Source organism: Oryx dammah, unplaced genomic scaffold (assembly GCF_014754425.2).
Source record: "Oryx dammah isolate SB20612 unplaced genomic scaffold, SCBI_Odam_1.1 HiC_scaffold_26, whole genome shotgun sequence".
In the NCBI taxonomy this organism is placed as follows: Eukaryota; Metazoa; Chordata; class Mammalia; order Artiodactyla; family Bovidae; genus Oryx; species Oryx dammah.
Genome location: NW_024070210.1, coordinates 70,082,434 through 70,106,666, shown reverse-complemented (window position 1 = coordinate 70,106,666; position 24,233 = coordinate 70,082,434). Strand labels below are relative to the sequence as shown.

General features: G+C 38.3%; 1 protein-coding gene across 4 annotated transcripts in view; it reads left to right on the top strand.

The window, feature by feature from the left end:
• Nucleotides 1-24,233, top strand: part of CDIN1 (CDAN1 interacting nuclease 1) — a 232,919-nt gene that overhangs the window by 93,706 nt on the left and 114,980 nt on the right. For all 4 annotated transcript variants that reach the window (XM_040226980.1, XM_040226983.1, XM_040226981.1 and 1 more), the window contains exons 6-8: nt 11,350-11,429; nt 11,776-11,825; nt 16,795-16,862. In XM_040226980.1, the coding sequence (XP_040082914.1) occupies nt 11,350-11,429; nt 11,776-11,825; nt 16,795-16,862 (198 nt within the window). The remainder of the gene's footprint in view (nt 1-11,349; nt 11,430-11,775; nt 11,826-16,794; nt 16,863-24,233) is intronic.

Genomic DNA, 24,233 nt, shown 5'->3' with positions numbered 1-24,233 from the left:
AAAGTGGAGAGGAATGTGTATTTGGAGTGGTGAACAGGGACTCACACCATGTAAGTCCATAAGAATTGTTAGCTTTAGACATAGTCATAAAAGGCCAGGGCTGGGATTTTTAAACCCCACACCCCCCAGAGGGAAACATGTACAGCTAGGAGCTGGAATTGAGCTTCAACATATAACCCAAACCATTAAAAAAAAAAAAAAAAAACTGGGAAACTCCACTTGCCTGGAGAAAATGTCAGGTAGACTTGCTTACTGCCTATGGACTTGGGTTGTAGAGTATTAGGAGGGGAGAGGGAAATTAGAAATAGGTCAGCCATTTGTGGGTATAGGTTCAGATTTGCACTCTTATTTATTGTAGGAAGTCTGAGCTAAGAAATTAACAATAAAACCAGTCTCTGCAAAAGTAAACATGAAACTACTTTGTCATGGTTATTTCCACCACACAGGTTGAACAATTCTTTCTGAAAATAAATTCACAGTATGTACACCTGTGGTGGATTCATGTCAATCTATGCCAAAACCAATACAGAATTGTAAAGTAAAAATTAAAAATAAATAAATAAATTAAAAATAAATAAAATAAAATAAAATAAAATAAAATAAAATAAAGAAAATTATTAGCATAGTATTAGTGAGTTAGTTAGAAATCATGTTGGTGCAGGGTTTCATTGCTGAGTTAATGATTGCCGCCAGGCCTCCATATCCTTAGGCGCCTGGGAGTATGTTAATCAATGTAATTGGAATGTAGAAAAAGAAATATAGTAGTTTTGATGTTAGCAATACTAGACTTTTGAGTTGATGAATTTTCTCTTTTGTTATAGATCACTGTACTCCTCTTTCTTTGTTATAAATCACTGTGTCCTTGCTGTGTAAGAATGTAACTTTATCACTATCTTAAGACTAAATAGATCTTAAGGGGAAACAAGTTTTCTGATCAATTAACCTTTATCAACAGAAAGAAAGGTGGGGCCATAAAATGTTAATCGGTCTCCAGACCAGAAGATATTGTAAAACAAATGTAAGACCCTTGTAAGAACAAAGATATGCTGAGAACACATTTATCTCTATGTACAACTAAAAGTTTTAAAGTGGACCTGGAAAATAAAGAAACAGACCAGTTCCTGGAAAGACTGGTTTCCCCCCCAAAAAAAAAAAAAAAAAAAAAAAAAAATGAAAATAAATTCACAGTAAAAATTTACAAAGCAAGTGAGGAAACCATTGTCATAGGGAAGATAGGTAAATAGGTAGGCAGGTCAATAGATAGGTAGAGAAATGGTATACTATGGACTAGAGATGAGAAAATGAAGACACTATAAATTTAATCTATATGATGACATTTGAAAGCTACAAAATTAATATATGAGCTGATTGAATAAGTAAAAAGAAAGACCATAATTGGATAAACAAAAGAAAATAGTATGAAAACACATTTAAAAAACAAAAATAATTTAGAAATGAAATCATTGTCACTGAAGTTAAAAGCTCCTTTGGTGAGTAAACTGTTCAATTACATACAAGAAATCAAAATTGGAAGATTAGATTAGAAAAAAAGTTAGTGGATTCTAGGATGGATCTGAAGAAATCAACTTTAGTATAACACAAGAGATGAAGAGATGGAAAATATAAACACTTTATAGGGGTAGGAGACAGAAGATAAGACCTTCTAAAAGATGTCTAATGTAAGCTTTACAAAAAAAATTGGAGACCAAAGCTAAGATGACTCATTTTTTTCAAGCTAGTTAAATGTGTTCATCCTTAGGCTCATGAAAAATAGCTAATTCCAAGCAGGCTAACTAAAAAGGGCCATATCCAGGTGCACAGTGATGAAACTATTGAATAACAAAGGGAATTCTAATAGCAACCAGAAATAAAAGACTAATTACCTATATAGGGATTACTATTAGACTGAAAGTACAATTCTTTTTTAAATTTTATTTATTTTTTTATTAGTGGAAAGTTGCTTTACAACTTTGTGTTGATTTCTGCTGTTCAACATCATGGATCCATTATAATTATGTCCCTTCCCTCCTGAGCCTTCCTCCCCTCCCCCTATCCTACCCCTCTAGTCATCACAGAGCACTAGGTTGGGCTGTTTGTTATTTAGGAACTTCCCACTATCTTTTTCACACATGACAGTATACACACACACACACTCACATATATATACACAGTTCTTCCCAGCCTCATCTTCCCCCACTGTGTCTACAAGTCCATTGTCTACCATGCCCATCAGTACTGGTTTTCTAGATTCCATGAAGTGAAAGTGAAAGTTGCTCAGTCGTGTCCAACTCTTTGCAACCCCACAGACTGTACAGTCCATGGGATTCTCCAGGCCAGAACACTGGAGAGGGTAGCCTATTCCTTCTCCAGGGCATCTTCCCGACCCAGGAATTGAACCAGTGTCTTCTGCATTGCAGGCAGATTCTTTACCAACTGAGCTATCAGGGTCTAGATTCCATATATATGCGTTAATATACAATACTTGATTTTTCTCTTTCTGACTTAATTCACTCTGAATAAGAGATTCTAGATTCATCCACTTCACTACAACTGACTCAACTTTGTTCCTTTATGGCTGAGTAATATTCTATTTTATAAATGTAGTATAATTTCAGCTATTCATCTGACAATAGAGTTCTTATCAGTAATAGATGTCAAGAGACAGTGGAATTATGTCTTCAAAGAGCTGATTCTTAGCATGTGATTCTATACCCAGCTATATTATCACTCAAGACTGAGAACTCAGTGAAGATAGTTTCAGATAAGGCAGAACCAAAGATCTTGCTACTCTGTGATCCTAGCTGAAAGCACTAATAAAAAGATGCTTTAGTAATAATATCCAATTTTGAATATTGAATTTAAAATTGGAATGTGGCATTCAGGAAGCAGCACTGAAAGAGGAAATCGACAAACATGTTGATAAATTTAAATAAACATTGAATGTTTAAAAATATTTTTAAAAGTAGAAAGAGACTATGTAGAAGATTCTCCAGAGAAATAGAACCAAGAGTGTGTGTGTGTGTGTGTGTGTGTGTGTGTGTAGAGAGAGAGACAGAGCATGAGAGGGAGAGAGAGAGATGATAAGAAATTGGTTCACATGATAATAGAGGCTAATAAATCCCAAGATCTATAGTTAGTCAGCAAGCTAAAGACATAGGACAGCCGGTGGCCTAGTTCTGCTCGAAAGATCTGCAGACTTGAGACTCAGGAGGAGCCAATATTTTAGGTCTAGTTCAAAGAAAGGAGAATGCCGCTGTCCCAAATCAAAGGCAGGCAGACAGAAAGAATTCTTTTCTCCTCATCCTTTTTCTTCTAGTCAGTCCTTCTGCTGACTGGATGAGGCCACCCCCACATCAGAGAAGGCAATCTGCTTTATTCAGCGTACCAAATAAATTGTGAATCTCATCCAGAAATCCCCTTACAAACATACAGAGTAATGTTTAACAAAATAGGTCACCTTGTGGTCCAATAACATTGACACATAAAACTAACCATCACAGAAATTAATTAGGAAACTGTGTTTACAAACAAGATGGTCAGACAAAAATAATAGGTATGGTATCATGGAAGCTGATGAAGAAAGAGGACTTCCTGGTTGGAATGAGTGCATTCTAAGTTCCTTACACTAAGAATTGCCAAGGAGGTATGATTAGATTAGAAACAATTTTGAGAGCACTACTAAAGAAGTAGATACAAACTATATTATTGGACTTCCTGGGTGGTCTAGTAGTTAAGAATCTGCCTGCCAATGTTGGGGACACAGATTCAATCCCTGGTCCAGGAGGATCCCACATGCTGCAGAACAGCTAATCTCATGCGCTGCAATTACTGAAGCCTAGAGCCAGTGCTCCTCAACAAGAGAAGCCCCTGCAATGAGAAGCCTGCACACCACATGAAGAGTAGCCCCTGCTCACTGCAAGTATGGAAAAGAAGACTCAGGACAGCCAAAAACAAACAAAAATTTTAAAACCCATATTATTGATATTTTTTAGTGAATAAAAACAGAGAGAGGGCATAAAGAAAATGTAATCAATTTAGAGGTAGTAAACGGGAAAGGGGAAGAAAATGATTACCAGAGCATGGAGAGTAAGAGGGTAGGGTAAGTCCAGCTGTCTCAGTTACAGGTAGATTAAACTCACTCTTGAAAAGGGAGAGATTTCCAAATTTGATTTTAGGAAATCTGGCTAAATGCAATTAATAAGAGTCAGACCTAAGACATAATGATACAGTGAAGTTTAGATAAATGAAATACCAGATGTATTAGATACTATTCAAAAGAAAAGTGGGGCAGCAGGATCACCATTAGGTAATTTTATGTTTCACACACACGCACACACGAGATTAAGATGGTCATGACGATGCCAAAAGACAAAATTTCATTCTTAGAACAACGAGTTTGTACACCCAACAATATAGCCTCTTAATATAGAAAGCAAACATTGACAGAATTATATGGAGAAGCTGACAAAGTGACAGTAGAAGTGAAATAGGACATATGTAGTTTGGAAAATATTAGTAATAACAGAAGATTTGAAGAGTACATTTAAAAATCTTGATATACTAGACATACCTGAACCCTGTACCTCTAAAATAGGAACTAGAGTGATTTTTGAAACATTCATAAAAATTGGGTCACCTGCAAAGAAAGTCAAGCACATACTTCCAAATTAAAATAATTTGGAGGTTGCCACAATTAATCAAATTCGAATATTAAAAATGAAATGTTTTAAAACAATGTATGAATCAGAGATTTAAATCATAATAGGAACTACAAAATATTTGTAAGTGACAGTAGAACTTGTGGCAAGTAGCTAAAGAGAATTTAGAGGAAAATTTGTAGCCTTGAAAAGTGTTAAACTCTCTGACATAAATCACAGCAGGATCCTCTATGACCCACCCCCCAGAATATTGGAAATAAAAGCAAAAATAAACAAATGGGACCTAATTAAACTTAAAAGCTTCTGCACAACAAAGGAAACTATAAGCAAGGTGAAAAGACAGCCTTCAGAATGGGAGAAAATAATAGCAAATGAAGCAACTGACAAACAACTAATCTCAAAAATATACAAGCAGCTCCTGCAGCTCAATTCCAGAAAAATAAACGACCCAATCAAAAAATGGGCCAAAGAACTAAATAGACATTTCTCCAAAGAAGACATACAGATGGCTAACAAACACATGAAAAGATGCTCAACATCACTCATTATCAGAGAAATGCAAATCAAAACCACAATGAGGTACCATCTCACGCCAGTCAGAATGGCTGAGATCCAAAAGTCTACAAGCAATAAATGCTGGAGAGTGTGTGGAGAACAGAATGTAAACTAGTACAGCTACTATGGAGAACAGTGTGGAGATTCCTTGAAAAAACTGGAAATAGAACTGCCTTATGACCCAGCAATCCCACTGCTGAGGAAACCAGAATTGAAAGAGACACGTGTACCCCAATGTTCATCGCAGCACTGTTTATAATAGCCAGGACATGGAAGCAACCTAGATGTCCATCAGCAGACGAATGGATAAGAAAGCTGTGGTACATATACACAATGGAGTATTACTCAGCCATTAAAAAGAATACATTTGAATCAGTTCTAATGAGGTGGATGAAACTGGAGCCTATTATACAGAGTGAAATAAGCCAGAAAGAAAAACACCAATACAGTATACTAACGCATATATATGGAATTTAGAAAGATGGTAATGATAACCCTGTATGTGAGACAACAAAAGAGACACAGATGTATAGAACAGACTTTTGGACTCTGAGGGAGAGGGAGAGGGTGGGATGATTTGGGAGAATGGCATTGAAACATGTATAATATCATATATGAAACGAATCGCCAATCCAGGTTTAATGCATGATACTGGGTGCTTGGGGCTGGTGCACTGAGACGACCCAGAGGGATGGTACAGGGAGGAAGGATGGAGGGGGGTTCAGGATGGGGAACACATGCATACCTGTGGCGGATTCATGTTGATGTATGGCAAAACCAATACAATTTTGTAAAGTAATTAACCTCCAATTAAAATAAATAAATTTATATTTTTAAAAAATTAAAAAAGAAAGCAACAATGCAAAAAAATGTGTTAAAGCTTGAAATTTTATTTAATAAACATAGTGAAGTATTAATAAATATAGCAGACTCAAAGAAGAAAGCAGGAAATAATGATCACAAAAGAATAAATTAAATGAATTTTGAAGAAGTGGAGTAGTAGAGAGAAAAAAACTGAAATTTGTTTTCTTGAAAATACTAATAAAACAAAGCAATCTCTAGCAAATTGATAAACTTAAAAGTTTACACAAATTAGTATTGGACTATCTTAGTATTAATTGCCAGTCCAGAAGTTAATTTAGAAAGATGGATCCTCCAGGCCAGAATACTGGAGTGGGTTGCTATGCCCACTCCAGGGGACCTTTCCAACCCAAGGATCAAACCCAGGTCTCTTAATGTCTGCCTCATGCTCAGGTGGTCTCTTTTACCATTAGCACCACCTGGGAAGCCCAGAAAGGTAGGACATGGATGTTTATTATATTAGGATCCTGCCCTCTTTGTGTTCAGAATATTCCACAATATGGAGAAGGAAATGACAACTCACTCCAGTATTCTTGCCTGGGAAATCCCGTGAACAGGAGAGCCTGATGGGCGACAGTCCATGGGGTCACAAAGAGGCAGTCACAACGGAAGCGACTTAGCACGTTATGCACGCATGCGTGTCACAGTCCAGGCATTGCCAGTTGCCCCTGTACTCTGTGTAGTGTGCTTGAACAGGTACCAGTCCTCGCCTCTCCTAGTGCATCTTGCTCTAAGTGACTCATGCATTCTTGCTTTGAACAGGCTTGATACTTGAAATCCCAGCAGCTGAAGCAGCGGCAGGGTTAAACTGTGAAATCAACAATGAATGCCTTTAGCAGTGGTTGGAGAGAACAAGACTCCTATCCACATGTGGTCAAAATAGATGGATGCACAATGGATGAGTCATGGCTGGCCTAGGGACAGTTTCTATGAAAGGCATGGGCTTCCTTGAGGCCTCATATCCCTAGCCACCCCAGGATTGTCCAATTGCTTTTCCTTATCTGGTTGATGTTGTTATTCCTCCCTTTGGCATTTCCTGGGCTTCCCTAGTGGTTCAGCTGGTAAAGAATCTGCCTGCAATGCGGGAGACCTGGGTTCAATTCCTGGGTTGGGAAGATCTCCTGGAGAAGGGAAAGGGTACCCACTCCAGTGTTCTGGCCTGGAGAATTCCACGGACTGTATAGTCCATGGGGTTGCAAAGAGTCAGACACAACTGAGCGACTCTCACTTCACTCACTGAGCATTTCCTAAGCCTCAGAGTTTGTGTGTAAATGTATGCTTGCACTCTGGCTTGATCTGGGAGGTAGATCTACTCATGTCTGAGTGCAAATACCCAGACATGGAGTGCAGACATGTCCTGCATCTGGAGCCTTGGCCTGGAGGTCCTGTGTGTTAGCACTTTTTCTCCTGCTCTGAGAAACGGCCAGTTGCAAGACGAGAAAAGAGATTTTCTTGAGTTTTAAATGAACGTGGACTCAATATATAGCTTTTACTATTCAACTTAAAATCACTGACTTCCCCTTGCAAGCTTCCTTTGATTTGAATAGTGTTCTATTCAATATATTCAAACTATTTTTTTAAGTTTATTGGCTATGATTCTTGCTTCTGATAAGCACACTGTTCTATAATGTATATTGTAAGGAAAACTATGATGTCATCAGTTTCATTTTCCTGTAAGATTTCCCTTTCTTCCCTCATAAAACAAATGACCTAATTTTTTTTTCTGTCCTAGGGTATTGTCCCTCTTTTTTCTTTTTTTTAAAGGACCATTATGATTTTAGCAATGAGTTTGCATATAGTTTGATATGAGGTCAGTAATTTTCCCTAGGATAGGGAAATAGCATATTTTTAGGTATGCTGCCTGGTCATTTAGTAATATTCTTCTCACATGGGTATGAGGGTTAGCAGTGTAACAACCTACCAATGACCAGGAACATGTGGAGAAGGTGCTTTTGTTTCCATGAGATACTGATAGCATCATGGGTATTGCAGAGGAGTGTCTGCCATTACTATCCATGTGTGATTGAGTAGCAGATCAGAGTGAGTGCAGTCCCTCAGGGAAGGTGACCAGTATGTGAGTGACTTTGGCCCCATCCTACTGGCCTTGGCCTTAGAATTAAATTGGGGAAACAGTGAATTTACAATGGCTCAATGAGTAAAGAATCTGCCTGCCAATTTGGGAGACATAGGTTTGGTCCTGGGTCAGGGAGATCCCCTAGAGAAGGAAATGGCAACACACTCCAGTATTCGTTCCTGTAGAATCCTATGGACAAAAGAGCTGGTGGGCTACAGTCTGCTGGGTCACAGAGAGTCAGACCAGACTGAGCATGTGAGAGCAATGTAGGACAGTTCACTGCTTTGTATTCCCAGTTTTTGTTCCACTAAATCATGGTCATTTCTTTCTGAAATAATTAAGTCTAACTTAAGAAAGGCAATGCCAAAGAATGTTCAAACTAGTGCACAATTGCACTCATCTCATACACTAGCGAAGTAATGCTCAAAATTCTCCAAGCCAGGCTTCAACAGTATGTAAACCATGAACTTCCAGATGTTCATGCTGGATTTAGAAAAGGCAGAGGAACCCGAGATCAAATTGCCAACATCCATTGGATCATTGAAAAAGCAAGAGAGTTCCAGAAAAACATCTACTTCTGCTGACTGTGTGGATCATAACACACTGTGGAAGATTCTGAAAGAGATGGGAATACCAGACCACCTGACCTGCCTCCTGAGAAATCCATACGCAGGTCAAGAAGCAACAGTTAGAACTGGACATAGAACAACAGACTGGTTCCAAATAGGAAAAGGAGTACGTCAAGGCTGCATATTGTCACCCTGCTTATTTAACTTACACGCAGAGTACATCAGGCAAAATGCAGGCTGGATGAAGCACAAGCTGGAATCAAGATTGCTGGGAGAAATATCAACAACCTCAGGTATGCAGATGACACCACCCTTATGGCAGAAAGTGAAGAGGAACTAAAGAGCCTCTTGATGAAAGTGAAAGAGGAGAGTGAAGAAGTTGGCTTAAAGCTTAACATTCAGAAAACTAAGATCATGGCATCTGGTTCCATCACTTCATGGAAAATAGATGGGGAAACAGTGGATATAGTGACAGACTTTATTTTTTTGGATTCCAAAATCACTGCAGATGGTGATTACAGCCATGAAATTAAAAGACACTCCTTGGAAGAAAAGTTATGATCAACCTAGACAGCTTATTAAAAAGCACACATTACTTTGCCAACAAAGCTCCATCTAGTCAAAGCTATGGTTTTTCCAGTAGTCATGTATGGATGTGAGAGTTGGACTATAAAGAAAGCTGAGTGCTGAAGGATTGATGCTTTTGAACTGTGGTGTTGGAGAAGACTCTTGAGAGTCCTTTGGACAGCAAGCAGATCCAACCAGTCCGTCCTAAAGGAGATCAGTCCTGAATATTCATTGGAAGGACTGACGCTGAAGCTGAAACTCCAGTACTTTGGCCACCTGATGTGAAGAACTGACCCAGTAGAAAAGAACCTGATGCTGGGAAAGAGTGAAGGCAGGATGAGAAGGGGATGACAGACAATGAGATGGTTGGATGGCATCACTGACTCGATGGACATGAGTCTGGGTAAGCTCCAGGAGTTGGTGATGGACAGGCAAGCCTGGCATGCTGCAGTCCATGAGGTCGCAGAGTCGGACACAACTGAGTGACTGAACTGAACTTAAGCTTACTCAAAGTCGATGCATAAGGCTGATTTTTTTCTTGATATTACTTATTATTGCTTTAACAAAATAACTAAAATCATAGTGTTGTCACTGTTTTCTCTAGGGACTCATATAAGAACCCTTAAAGGTAATCAGGTCAGATAGCATTATCACATTCTACAGATGAAGACCCTGAATTTGAGAGGCTCAATAACTTGCCAGGTTGCAGAGCTGGATAGTATTCCTCCAGTGATGATGATCCTTGTGAGACTCCATATATGCCTCCCCGCTTGCCGTGCAAACATATTTACAAATAGCAACTAACTACAAAGCATTGTTATACACATGCAGTTAGGTAACTAAGAATAGGAAATAATTAAAATAATTGTGCTTCATTTTTTTCCTTGTGCACCATGCTTAAGTGAGAAAGATGTAATTTCCCTATTTCTTTCCACAGAATTTCCTAACATTTATCATGTCTGTCAGTGTTCTTATGGTACTGAACTTGATAAGGAACATAATCATTCAAAAAAAAAAAAAAAAGGAAAAACCATCTCAGAACCTGAATGATGATGTAGCTCTGTGGCATGTTTTTCGTCTCTTAACTAGATAATTATCCAGTATTTTTTTAGTTTGTGCTTGTATGGATCAGACCCTATAAGCTATTTTGCTAAATGTTTGGGAATGATTCCACTGGAGGACTTGAAAGAATTGATTCTTAGGTAATACCTGACTTAGCTTCAGTCTAGAGACTTGCCTTCCCCCCATGCTGAGGAAGAGGAGTTCTGGCCACTCTGGCTTCTGCATGCCTCCAGTGAGCAATGAAGTCAGGATCTCCTGCCTCGCTTTTCAAAAGGTGTGATCTGATATACCACACTTCATAAGATGCTTCCTATAGCCCCTTCCGTTGCAGTTCCCCGTGATAAGGTCAGTTTAATTTGCAATTGGGTATGATGAGACATACTTTGGGACAAAAATTTGTATATAAATATACAATTGTGTGTGTATATATATATTTTTTCTCTTATTTAAGATTTGCTAAATTGTGTCAGTTTTACGTACTTTCCTTACCTGTGAAATGGACATAACATTTCATGGCAGTTGAGAATTATTTCAGAAAGGTTTAGATTCAGAGATGCTTTCTTGGCTGAGGGTAACTTTTATTGACGTCACTGAAGTCTTTGAATCTGACCTGCCTTCACTAAACTCTCCAGCTACATATGCTTGGTTATAACATACTTACCTGCAGAAGGAAAATATTTTCTTTTCTGATTGTTCCCCACCCCGCCAAGTGGGCTTTTCCAAAGCTAATTTATCTGCAAAGAGACATATGCTTTAGGTCTGTACTTGTGAATTTACCTTGGAAAAATTAGGTCATCTTCAAATCTGTCAATGTGGCTTTTAAACTTGGCAAAGTGTTTTAATTAAAAGCTTCTCTGAGATTGGAAAAAAAAGGAAAAAAATGATTAGTATCAGTAATGTTTTCATTTTCATGGTTGGTGTATTTATAGGTATATGTCACTTTTCATGTTGTATTAAAAGTATGTTGACTGTCTGCTAACAGTTCATCTCTTTTCTTCTGCAGCCTCCAAGTCTGTTATAAATAGTATGCTACGGGACCCTTCTCAGATTCCAGATGGAGTTCTAGCAAATCAGGTCTATCAGGTATTAATCACAGCTGTCTATTTTCAGTGGCAATGCTGTTATCTGCCTAGCAGAGTAAAGGATTTTAAACCTCATTTAATTACTGTCATCATAAACTATCACTGAGGTCAGGGTGCACCATAAATGGCAATGCAATATTTGTGAGAAGAGCATTTCACTTTTTAATAGCTTGCTTTTATAGTGAATAAAAAGCATGCAATTTTTGTTTTCTGTGATTAAATCTGAACAGTCTTTTGATAGCTTTTTTTAAAAAAAAATTTTAAGAAAAGTAATTACTGCTTTTAGGATATTGTCTGACAGTTTTTGTAGTCGCTCCATCCCAGACCTTTCTCTTATTTGTCTGCAGTGCATCGTGAATGACTGCTGTTATGGACCACTGGTGGACTGCATCAAACAGTATCCTTTCCCATAAAATTTTAGGTGCACAATTGACGAGCTTAGACTCAGTGGAGGAGATGTGTCTAGCTTTAACCTGACATAAAGTTCTGCTTCACAAAACACATTTCATACTCTTCTATTTTATATTCAATCAACTGGAGGGTCACTGCAGACCATTCTTTTCTACAGCTTAAAAAAAAAATCAGATAGGCATTGGGAAGATGTCAGTTCAGCAGTTGCGTGTTCACATGCTTATATCAACCTGCTTGGTTTTCAATGAGTTTAAAGATAGAGTCACGAGGCAGGTAGCACACTGTCTTGGAATGTATCTAAGCATTTCAGTGAACATTTTTTCAAATATGAATAAATTTCTATTTTAAATGAACCAAATTTAGTTGAGAATAAATTTTGAGCCTGTAGTTAAGAGATGATGTGATTAAACTGCCACTGGAGACCATCCTGTTTTAAAGGGCAGTAGATTCTTACTGCTTAGATGTTGATTATATTCTGAGCTGTCACTTGAGTCCCTAATAAACATTTTTTGAGAAAACCAAGCTAATTTTTCCCTCTGGACTGAGTTTAAGGCTAAGAGAACAGATGTCCAGTCATTTTTCATTAAAGACATTGAAATTACTAAAGAGTTAATGCTTGCTTCATCAAACAGGATTTGTGTGTGTGTGTGTGTGTGTGTGTGTACATGCACACGTGTTTCAGTTGTTTCTGACTCTTTATGGCCCCATGAACTGCAGCCCGCCAGGCTCCTCTGTCCATAGGATTTTCTAGGCAAGAATACTGAAGTGGATTGCCATTTCCTACTCTAGGGGAATCTTCCCAACCTAGGGATTGAACCTGCATGACTGTGTCTCCTGCATTGGCAGGTGGATTCTTTACCACTAGCACCACCGGGGAATCCCAAACAGGAGTTGAGTGGACAGTAACTACTTTGTGAAGTAGGACATTGTTAATCAATACATTTAGTAGTATTGTGGCAACACTAAGAATTTTTATAATCCTTGGCTAAAAAATTCTATGTAAAGAGTCAATAATTAGTCATTTTTAATGGAAATGATATCTACCTGAGTCCATGAGTCTTATATTTTTTAAGAATACAACACGCCCTTCCTGGGTTTTGTTAGCACAGATGGCATTGTGACCAGTTAAGACTCAGTGATTACCAGTCAGGAGGCTTTTTGTTAGAAGCTTTGCTAGTCAAGTGTGTGTGTGTGTGTGTGTGTGTTTGTATTCCACCTTGTTTCATGAAGGCTTAGAGTTAGTGAAATTTTTGTAAAAGAAAAAAAATTGATTCGCTTTCTTTTTTTCATGAAATTAACCTTTGAAAAATAAATCTTTCAACAGAGCCCACTTTTAAGAATATTCAGTATCTATATTATAGCCCTTTGCATATTTATTCTCCTAATCTGTTCCTCTCAGTCTAACTTAACAAAATCACAGCTTTGTTGTGAATTCAACCTTTTATTAGACCATAGTGAAACTATGCTTCCATTTTCAGTGTAAAATTAATGATAGTGTTAGAAATTGTCGGAATGCCAACCCCCACGTTGCCACAGTGATAAAGTTTAGCACATCTACAAAACAACTAACACCATCTTAGAGTATCTGGGGTGGAATTACATGTTAATTTTAAAGCACATAAAATAGTTAAAAATCAATTTAAAGTTAAGGTTTTAAAAGCATAATGTCTTTTGAAGGATTGCATATTGATTTTAAATATAACTATCTAATTATGTATGCATGGACTAAAGTATGAAGTCAACTGCTTTGTAAATGCCAGGAGGCTGTTTTTCAGTAATAGTTGAGATGCTTACGGGAAACTAGACTGCTGTATTGCTGGTGAAGAAAATGGCTTGTGAGGTTATTTACAAGTTTTGCCCCATGGTCACTGCCATACATCAATAATAGGTATTATTATAGAGAAAGTCTAAGTGTTTCTGCTTATGAAGCATTATAAATTCGGTTTGGAGTATTTTCCACTTTCCTTTTTTGGTTGTGCTACTGCCAGTAGAATTTAATGTAGTGCATGATTTCAACTGATAAAGATAATGATGTATGTCTATAAATTGTATTCACTGGCTAGATTATAATTTCACAATTCCATTATGCCTATTGCTTGTAAAATTACTGTTTTTATAAACTTTATATTCTAGATTTTGTATTTTATACATGTTTATATCAAATAAAACATAATCAAGATGTATATATCTTTGCAAAGTTTCAAATTAGTGATTGCTTTTACCATGCAGAATAAAACAGGCTGGGAAGTTTATAGAGAATTGATTTTATCTTTGCATTGAGATAGTGGCAGTTTAATGTAACGTAAATACACTTGCTTAGCTGTTTTCAAGGCTGATCAACAGGAATTGTTTTATTTCACACTGAATAAAAATGATTGGATTTTCATATGAGTGCAAATGCTATTTGTATGTTGTTCTGATAATTTGGTAATGTTTACATTGCTTACTCTTGTTAAATTACATCATTTTGTTAGAAAGAAAGCACACATTTAATAAACAGAATAGGTGCAAAACCTTTTACTCCATTATGAAAATGTTACGTGTAGGCATTTGTGTAAGGAGAGTAAAGTAAATTGGTGATTTATTAATATGACACCAAAATAGTACCCTAGATTGCAAAGAGTATATAAATTGTCATTGCTTTCTTTTTCTTTTGGTGTCTACTATAATTTTTCCTATATAACTGTGTCCACCCACATGTTATTTTCCTGCCACAAGTTATATTCACAGACACAAAAGGTGTGAGAAACCAGCCACCTCAACTTTCCAAAGTGTGACTTCAGGACCCAGCTATTAGACAAAGACCTGAACTGTGGAACAAGGAAAGATAATGATACAGGAAGCTTGGAGTGCTCTGGTTTTTACTCCTGTACCATCAGTATCATGATTCAACATTTTAGATGTAAATAATTCACAGCAATAAAAGTGAGAGCACATTTATGTGGACTGGAAGTAAATTATTTAGTTCTGAAACGTGGGAGGCCCCTAGTAATGAGAGACCATTGAGAGATATTCATCAGATGTCTTCAGTGGACTCTATGAATGTGTGAAATTTTATGATTTAAAAATTTGTTTTCAGTGAGAAATAAGCACAGTCCTGTACATGGGGAGGAGGGACAACAGAAAGAAAAAGACAGTGATGATGACTTGGGACTTGTTTTGATGATGTGTATGAGTGGTCCCACCTCTTAAATCTAAGGTTTGAATAATATCCACTTGTATTGTTGATAAATGACAGGATGATTGTCTAAGAATTTTACAGGTAATTTTTAAGCTTTATTTGATTTAAATTGGATTCTTGTAGTGCATGATCAGGACCAAAGAATCCCTGTTAAGCCAAGGAGTAATAAAACCAGATTGACATTAGTGAGATGGAAAATTAAAGAATTACAGGCACACCTCATTTTATTGTGCTTTGCTTTGCAGATATTATGTTTTTTACAAATTGAAAGTTTGTGGCAACCCTGCCTTGAGTCAGCACCATTTTCCCAATAGCATTTGCTCACTTCATGTCTCTATGTCACTTTTTGGTAATTCTTACAGTATTTTAATGTGTTTCATTATTATAGTATTTGCTGTGATGATCTGTGATAATTACAAAAAGATGAGGACTTGCTGAAGGCTCAGGTGATTGTAGCAATTTTTTAGCAATAAAATATTTTTTAATTAGGGTGTATGTATTTTTTAGATATAATGCTGTTGAACACTTAATAGGCTATAGTGTAATAGTAACTTTTATATGTACTGAGAAACCAAAAATTCATGTAACCTGCCTTATTGCAATATTAGTTATATTCTGGAACTGAACCCATGGTATCTCCAAAGTCTGCCTGTATTACCAAACACCTTTGACAAAATTATAGTATGAGAATAGGATAACACTCCTTTTCACACTTTGTACACACCAGAGGAGCCTGGTGGGCTGCCGTCTGTGGGGTTGCACAGAGTCAGACACAACTGAAGCGACTTAGCAGCAGCAGCAGCATTAGCTAATATCAATTATTTTTATGTAATTAATTTTAATATTTTTAAGTAGCTCTACAGAGGTCATAGATATAGGCTTTGCAGAGATTTTGTTCTGATTCTCTGCTCTGCCACACATTGACCATATGATCTTATATAAATTCCTTTTTAAGGCTTGTTTTCCTTATCTGTAATATAAGGATAATAATAACTGTGAGGATGAAAAAACATATGTAAATACACTGAAAATAACATACTTGATATACTGCCTGCCTCATAATAGCACTCAAAAAATTTATATGAGCATATGTATATATTTATATATACCATATAATGGTAAAAACTTGCACACACAAGAGAAAGACTTGAAACAGCCTCTGAACTGACGCACTACTCCACAGCCGTTTACTGGGATGTCTTGCCTCCAGAGTACATATACTTCTCAACAAGTCAGTTGTTTGGTTTCCCAAGTCGCAGAAGACCACCAGTCATAGACTAGAAGGGCTGTTGTTGTTCAGTCACCCAGTTGTGTCTGACTCTGCAGCCCCGTGGAGTGCAGCACACCAAGCCTCCCTGTCCCTCACCATCTCCCTGAGTATGCCCAAGTTCATGTTGATGGCATCAGTGATGCCATCCAGCCACCTCATCCGCTGACACCCTCTTCTCCTTCTGCCTTCAATCTTTCCCAGCATCAGGACTGGGAAAATAAGAGCTGCTAAATGCTGGCTTTGTGACAAGTATGAACTCACAGAAGATTTATGGAACTCTGTAAGACTAGAAATTCTGAGGGCAAAAGCTGGTTGGTATTCTTAACTGCACTTAGTGCTTAATAAATGGTCCTAAATTGAGTTGAGGGGTTTTTAGCATAGCATAAAGGATGTTTATAATTACCTCTACTTTCCATTTCATCTCAGAGTATAGCCCTGGTATTAGCAATTTTTTCTGGTGGTATAATTCTACCAATGTTACGCTCCTTAACTAAGACTTCCCAGTGCCATTGGTCATGAGCATGAAGTCCTGCTGAGGGACTTGCTTCTGGAGAAAAACCTATCCTTCCTAGGTAAGTATTGCTTACGTCTTCTCCAGCATATATCTCCGTGAGTGCTTAAATATATATTTTTAGAAAAATCTTCCACTTGCAGTTATTATGTACTAAAGGAAGAGCAAATGGTGACGGATGCTGTGCATGTTATCTTTTATTGATTTAGAACTGAGCAGGAACTCAGTTACCTAATCCCTTGTATACACAGCACATGCACAGGCTTACAATTAATATTTTATAGCATAAGTGGCTGAAAAAATACTTTAATATCTGTTGCAGTATTACTTTTGGTGTCATGAGATATTAACCATAATCTAGGCCTTATGAGAGAAGGAAACAAAAGAAATATTGTCCATAAAATGGTTTATATATTGAAAAGAATGGTTAGAAAAATTCATGTTAGGTATTTTTGTCTCATGTATGGAATTGCCTAGTACTTTCACTTGAAAATGAAATATTGAGCTTTTATTATTTTTATGCCAAAAGTGAATTGTCATCGTATGAGTATGATTTTTTTAAATCTCACAGGTACATATGTGTTTGTCTTCCAACGTGGAATCTTATTACAGATTTTATTTCTTTCAACATCTCTTAGGCATTAAAAATTAAGCCTCAAAAGGCATATATGTGATAACTGCTCATAGCAACCGTAAAGCACTCTGCTGCTGCTACTGCTAAGTCGCTTCAGTCATGTCCGACTCTGCGACCCCAGAGACGGCAGCCCACCAGGCTCCCCCGTCCCTGGGATTCTCCAGGCAAGAACACTGGAGTGGGTTGCCATTTCCTTCTCCAAAGCATGAAAGTGAAAAGTGAAAGTGAAGTCGCTCAGTCGTGTCCGACTCTTATCAACCCCATGGACTGCAGCCCACCAGGCTCCTCTGTCCATGGGATTTTCCAGGCAAGAGTACTGGAGTGGGTTCCTCAGTCGTGTCCAACTCTTATCGACCCCATGGACTGCAGCCCACCGGCCTCCTCTGTCCATGGGATTTTCCAGGCAAGAGTACTGGAGTGGGTTGCCATTGCCTTCTCCAGTAAAGCACTCTACCAGGAATTAAATCCTCTTCTCCATTTTAAATGTTGTAATTTTTCAAGGTTCTATACAGATTGTATTATTGTACATATCTATTTTATGTTAAGAGTTTGCATAGTGTATTTTTTTAGGTTAAAAAAATTAAGCAATGTTGGATTACATAATTTTTCATCCAAAATGAACAAGACTTAGCCAAGGGAAGTCAAATGATCTTATGTCAAGTTGGGAAAGGATGTTGAAAACAGTCCTGTAGGAAATCTGTTTTAAGTCTTAGTATTCAGTATTTTTATTAATGACCTGAAGATTTGAGTTGAATGTGTTGTAAATGATTGATAATTTTAAGAGGGGGTATACCAGAAATATTCTCCAGTAAGAGTTGAAGACACTTGATAAATTAGGAAAGTGGCCTCAGATTACTAAATTAAAATTTGATATGTAAAAGCAACAAGTTTTTTTTCTTTTTATAAGAAGAACAACTGAAATATTCAGTGTATGGAAAAGGGTGAATTAGATAGAAATTACCTTTTAAAATCTAATGAAAAATATGGTGTCTAATGCCTTCAGAACCAATTGGAATGAATGTCCTGTGCTGCACCATGGGGTACTTTGTAGACTATGGAGTTCCAGTAATATTATAAAGTATCTGATCATATTGACCACTCAGTGGTCAGTAAGGTGTGGCCAAATGTGTTGTTTGAAGCCAGCAACTGAGCAGTCATATTTTCAAGACCACTTGGTGTAACTCTCTTGGCACCATCTGCTTAAGGGTAGTCAAGCCCTTGGCACTGCTTCTTTGCTTAATCTAGTTTTTTTCTGCTTCCTTCCTAAAGATTGGAAGACCCACACAGGGAGGAAGAGCAAAGGGCTCACTCTTGGCTTAAACTTAGCCCCAGGTGCTCGACTCCCTTGATTCTAGGAACCGAAGGCGCTAGACTGCATTGGCCACCGCTGACAAAGGCAGTGCAGAGGCATAGCAGGGAGTCACTGCGCTTTGCTAGCACGCTCAGAAAGGGGATTTAAAATGGAACGGGCTCATCCGTTCCCCTGCACTCGAGGATCTAACAGTAGTTCTTTTATTGAAGCATACCAAAGATGATCCTTAACTCGTATTTAGCTCTCTTCATGTAACCTCAGTCCTGTTTTGAAGCATTTCCTCATTAGTATTCAAAGTTGTTATTCTATGCATTTTAAGCATTTTAATATAGTACTGAATTAATACATGTTTATTTATGGTTAAGACCTGAAAACCCAAAGACTCTTATGGAGTATCATTATGGGTTTGTTCTTTTACCTTGTAAATACTCCCTTCACGATGAATAATCAGATCTGGAGTACCAGGTAAATTTAGATAAATCATCAAAAACATAGGTATAGAAATAGACTACTAATCTCATTTTATATTTTCTTGTTTTCTTGTGTACACCTTGAATTTTGTTGCAGAGACATTGCAGGCATGTTTGTTTTACTTTTGATTTTTTTTTAATAAGTGAAAGTAAAATCAATCAGTGCCCTCTGTGTCTTTCTTTCTCCCTTTCTCTTTGCTTCCCTCCTTCCCTCAAATCTGGACTACTTTCAAAAGACAAGGATTCTTATTGTTTATATATTACCCCTTCTTAAGAATTATGACTTCCTGAAATTTTTTATCTTATTTTAAATTTTCCACCTATTGTGCTCTATATGTCATCTTATAAAATACGTATTTTATCTGACATCTCTAAAACCGAGAGGTCAGATAGAAGAGAAAAATAGAAATAAATTGCTTTTATCATAACCCTAATAATTTCTTAAATTTTCTTGATTCATAACCACATACTGAACAGTTGCCATGGCACAGGATTTGTTGTTCAGTTGCTAAGTCGTGTCTGACTCTTTGTGACCCCAAGGACTGCAGCACACCAGGCTTCCCTGTCCTTTACCATCTCTAGGAGCTTGCTTAAATTCATGTCCACTGAGTCAGTGATGCTATCCAACCATCTTATCCTCTGCTGCCCCTTTCTCCTTTTGCCTTCAATCTTTCCCAGCATCAAGGTCTTTTTCAATAAGTCAGCTCTTATAATCAGGTACACAGGATTTAACCAGGCACCACATTGGAAAGGAAAAATGAAGTCTCCTTTTTGTTGAAGGTTTAGGTGTACTTATGGATTTATCCTATGTTGTATATTTATCCATTTCGTACTTCTCAAAATTACATTGTGGCCTTCCCCGGTGGCTCAGAGGTTAAAGCGTCTGCCTGCAATGCAGGAGACCTGGGTTCGATCCCTGGGTTGGGAAGATCCCCTGGAGAAGGAAATGGCAACCCACTCCAGTATTCTTGCCTGGAGAATCCCATGGACGGAGGAGCCTGGTAGGCTACAGTCCACAGGGTCGCAAAGAGTCAGACACGACTGAGCGACTTCACTTTCAAGAAGAGTCAACGTTGAATAAATGACTTTAGGTTCTCCAACTAGAAAATATATTTTATTCATATATTTATTCCAACAATCAGTTACTGAATCAGGTACTATTTTAAGCCCTAGACATAAGTCAAATGAAGGCCCTGCTTTTGTAGCTATGGTCAAGTTACAAACAAATTACAAGCAAATGAGTACAGGTAGTTTCTAGCAGTTTCCTCAGAGTTCTCATAATTCTTTTATTCATTCTTCAGTCATTCTTTTCAGTTAACTTTCGCCAAGTATGTTCTGTGCATGCCAGGAAAGTGAAGTGAAAATCAGTGAAAGTGTTAGTCATTCAGTCGTGTCTGACTCTTTGTGACCCTAAGGACTGTAGCCCACCAGGCTCCTCTGTCCATGGAATTCTCCAGGCAAGAATACTGGAGTGGGTAACCATTCCCTTCTCCAGGGTATCTTCCCAACCCAGGGATCAAACCCAGGGATCAGACCCAGGTTTCCTGCATTGCAGGTGGATTCTCTACCAGATGAGCCACGAGGGAACCCCAAGAATACCTATCCCTTCTCTAGGGGATCTTCCCGAACCAGGAATTGAACTCGGGTCTCCTGCATTGCAGGCAGATTCTTTACTGTCTGAACCACCAGGCATGCCAGGAACAATACTGTAAATAGTTTGAAGATGATGATAAGCACGCCTTCCCTCCAGCTCACACACACTGTTGCCTTGTCCGTCCCAGTAAAAATGCACTTTCATCTAGTGCATCTCACTTGATTGTCTTGGTAATGAAAATAAGTGCATTCAAGGCTGTGGTCCTGCTTCTCCTGTGAATATTTTTAAAGAAGGTACAGATTATGTTAAAAATCAATAGTTATCCTCAACACAGGAAGAAAATGCTACTGGCTTATAAGCAACTTTTCCTGAAGTAGCAATAGAATTTTACTGACTCATCTTACTCATCTGCTCTCTCTTAGCAGCCTCTTCCTACTTCCATGTGCTTCTCAGGTGGCTCGCTGAACTCATTAGCCTGGCTGAATTACCACTAAGTTAATCACTGTTTCTTTTGGTGCAGTAAACTGTTACCTTTTAGGTACTTGCTATGGGCATGTACCATTAGGAACAAAAAATAAATAAATAAAACAAGTCAAACATGGATCTTTCCAGGAAATTTTCAAATAAGTACAAGTCACTTCTTTCCAAGTATAGTTAATTTAGAATGAACATTTATTGATGTGCATTTAAAGTCTCAGAAGATGCAAAGAGCTTGCTGCCCACTTTTAGGCTTGGAGACACAAGGAAATAGACCAGTTAGGCTTTGTGACCATCCTTATCCCTTCTGCTAAGGGTTTGTTCCATTTCTAGTATCAGTGAAATAGAAAATGTATCTTGTCTGATGGAGATGTTTTAATTTGTATCTCTCAAGTAATTAATGATAGCATATTTTATTTTATAACCTCTGTCTCTCTTTCTTTTGGGAGTGTGGGGTGAGAGGAGAGATTTGGACACAAGGAAAGGGAGAAAAGAAAAATAGTGACAGCCAGAAGACAACAAGAATGTTTGCAATGATAGGGAAAATATGAAAGAGCTTGTACCAAAGGCTGAAGACAAACAGTCATCCTCCATGGGTTGGCATTTCTCCAGGTCGGAGGGACTTTCATTAGTGACTTCCATAGCCACTGTCTGGTGCAAATTCTTGTTAAGTTTGGCTTAATAAGGATGGTTCCAGAGATATTTTATTCTTTCCAGTGAATGTTGCCCTATTAGTAGCAGCTAACGATTACTTTGAGTGACACCTGAGAGGCATTGGCTTCATCCTGCCTCACCCTACCATGTTTGGTCTTGCCTTCTGACAGACCAGCATATTTTACATAGGTGCTTTTTCTAGCATTCATGTACTACTCTGTGGGACTCCAGGAGGGTGCAGTCTGTATAAAGCCAAATAGGCTTACTGAAGGATATCCGTTGCTGTAAGAAATTAGGATCTGTGTTTCTGAGAGTTCGTGTACTCCTGCTGCTTTATTCCCTATCTAAAGCAGCAGTGCTCCAGGGAAGTGATTATGATGTGATATGGAATTATGACTTCAGGTGAAGAATAGGCAGTGGGAACAGACGAAATTCAGAATACTGAGACCGTGTATACATGCAAATGTTAGCCATTGAGGGTAAGAGACTAGAGATAAAACATAGGGTAACATAGGCTAAAGGGAACTAAGATGGTTGGATATTTCCGAAAGTATCAACTATTTAAATTCCTAACTAAAGGTTAAAATAAGATGCAGTTTTCCAGGTAACAGGAACATTATTTTGAGGGGCAGAATGTGGAGAATATGGGGTCTGTTCTCCCTTTCCTAAAGAAATTGTCAAGGTGAGGGACCATCTTTTACTTACTTATCTTATATACTTTGCTTATGCATGCTTCTCCCTGGGACCAAGAGAAAGGAACCACAGACACATGTTTGCTGCTGAAAGGTTCTTTAGAACTTTGAAGACAGGTTAGCCTGTTGACTTATGATGGTAGTCTTCCTGCTTGAAGTCCACAGCTCTTCCCTCAACCATTGCTCTGGTTAGATAACTCGCATAAGCCAACATCTGCTTTCTTGGCCACTGATGATGTTAGAACTACCTTGGTTGTAAGTGATAGAGATCCAGTCAAACTAGATTATATGCACAGACAAAAGGGAGAAATATTGGTTCAGAGATAAGACCTGTGACGTCCAAAGAAGTTTGCTTCTGATGTGTCTAGAATTTAGAAGACAAAACGATGTCATCAGTATCTCCTCTTTTTCCCTTTTTGCGTTTCTTTTTCCCAATGTAGGCTTCATTCTCAGAAAACAAAGGTGATCCCTGGCAATTGTAAATTTGTTTACTCTGTAGAGTTCATAATCCCAGGGGGAAAGAGGTGCTTCTCATTTTGCCCCATAATCAATCTTAAAAATAGGCTCTGATCAGCTAGTCTGGGTCACGTGTCCACTCCTGGGGCCAGTGGTTGGGGGTTATGTCTTTCACCGCCCACCAGAATCAATTGTGAGGGTAGGTTGGTGATGCCAGGCAGGGCAGGAAACAGGACAAAAAATCAAATATCTCACCCCACAAAAAATTAGCTACAGGTTGAAACCTTATTCCCCATAAACGAAAAGTACTGGAGGGTCACATCTGTTACTGTTATTGTTAGATGGGTTCCTTGGTCCTGTGTGTTTGTTTATCAGTGTGTAGAGATCTCTTGTATGCCTCCGAACTACTAATACGCCTCCCTCCACCAAGATTAGTTCAGGCACAACAGGTTCTCACATCAGTGACAACAGCTAAAAGAGCTGGGGCAGACAAAGGCTGACATTCATCCATTGCACAGAATTTTGGAGTTACAAAGGACTCTGTGACCATCCAGTCTGCCTGTTCTGTTTAGTAGAAACTTGCCTTAGACCTCGCATCACAGTTATTACTTCACCCCCCCCACCCCCGAACAATTTGTCCTGAATTCTTTTTCACTCTACCATGCTGACTTCTGACTTGTCCCTTCTCTTGTGGTAAACCAAAAGAATTTAGAGTGATACAGCTGAAGCTCCAATACTTTGGCCACCTGATTAGAAGAGCCGACTCATTGGAAAAGACCCTGATGCTGGGAAAGGTTAAGGGCAAGAGGAGAAGGGGACGACAGAGGTTGAGATGGTTGGATGGCATCACAGACTCAGTGGACATAAATTTGAGCAAGCTCCAGGAGATAGTGAAGAACAGGGAAGCCTGGCATGCTGCTGCAGTTCATGGGTTCGCAAAGAGTTGGACACGACTTAGCGGCTGTAGAATGACAGCAACAGAATAAGATACAGAAGGAAAAGTTTTGTTTCTGTTGTCATATTCATGTTCTCTGTCTCCAGAACCATCAGTCAATGGGGACCAGCCTACCCTGCCTCACTTTGCACTGTTCTGACTTGTGACACCTGCCTCCGCCCCGCTCCCCACCCCCCCAACCCCCCCAC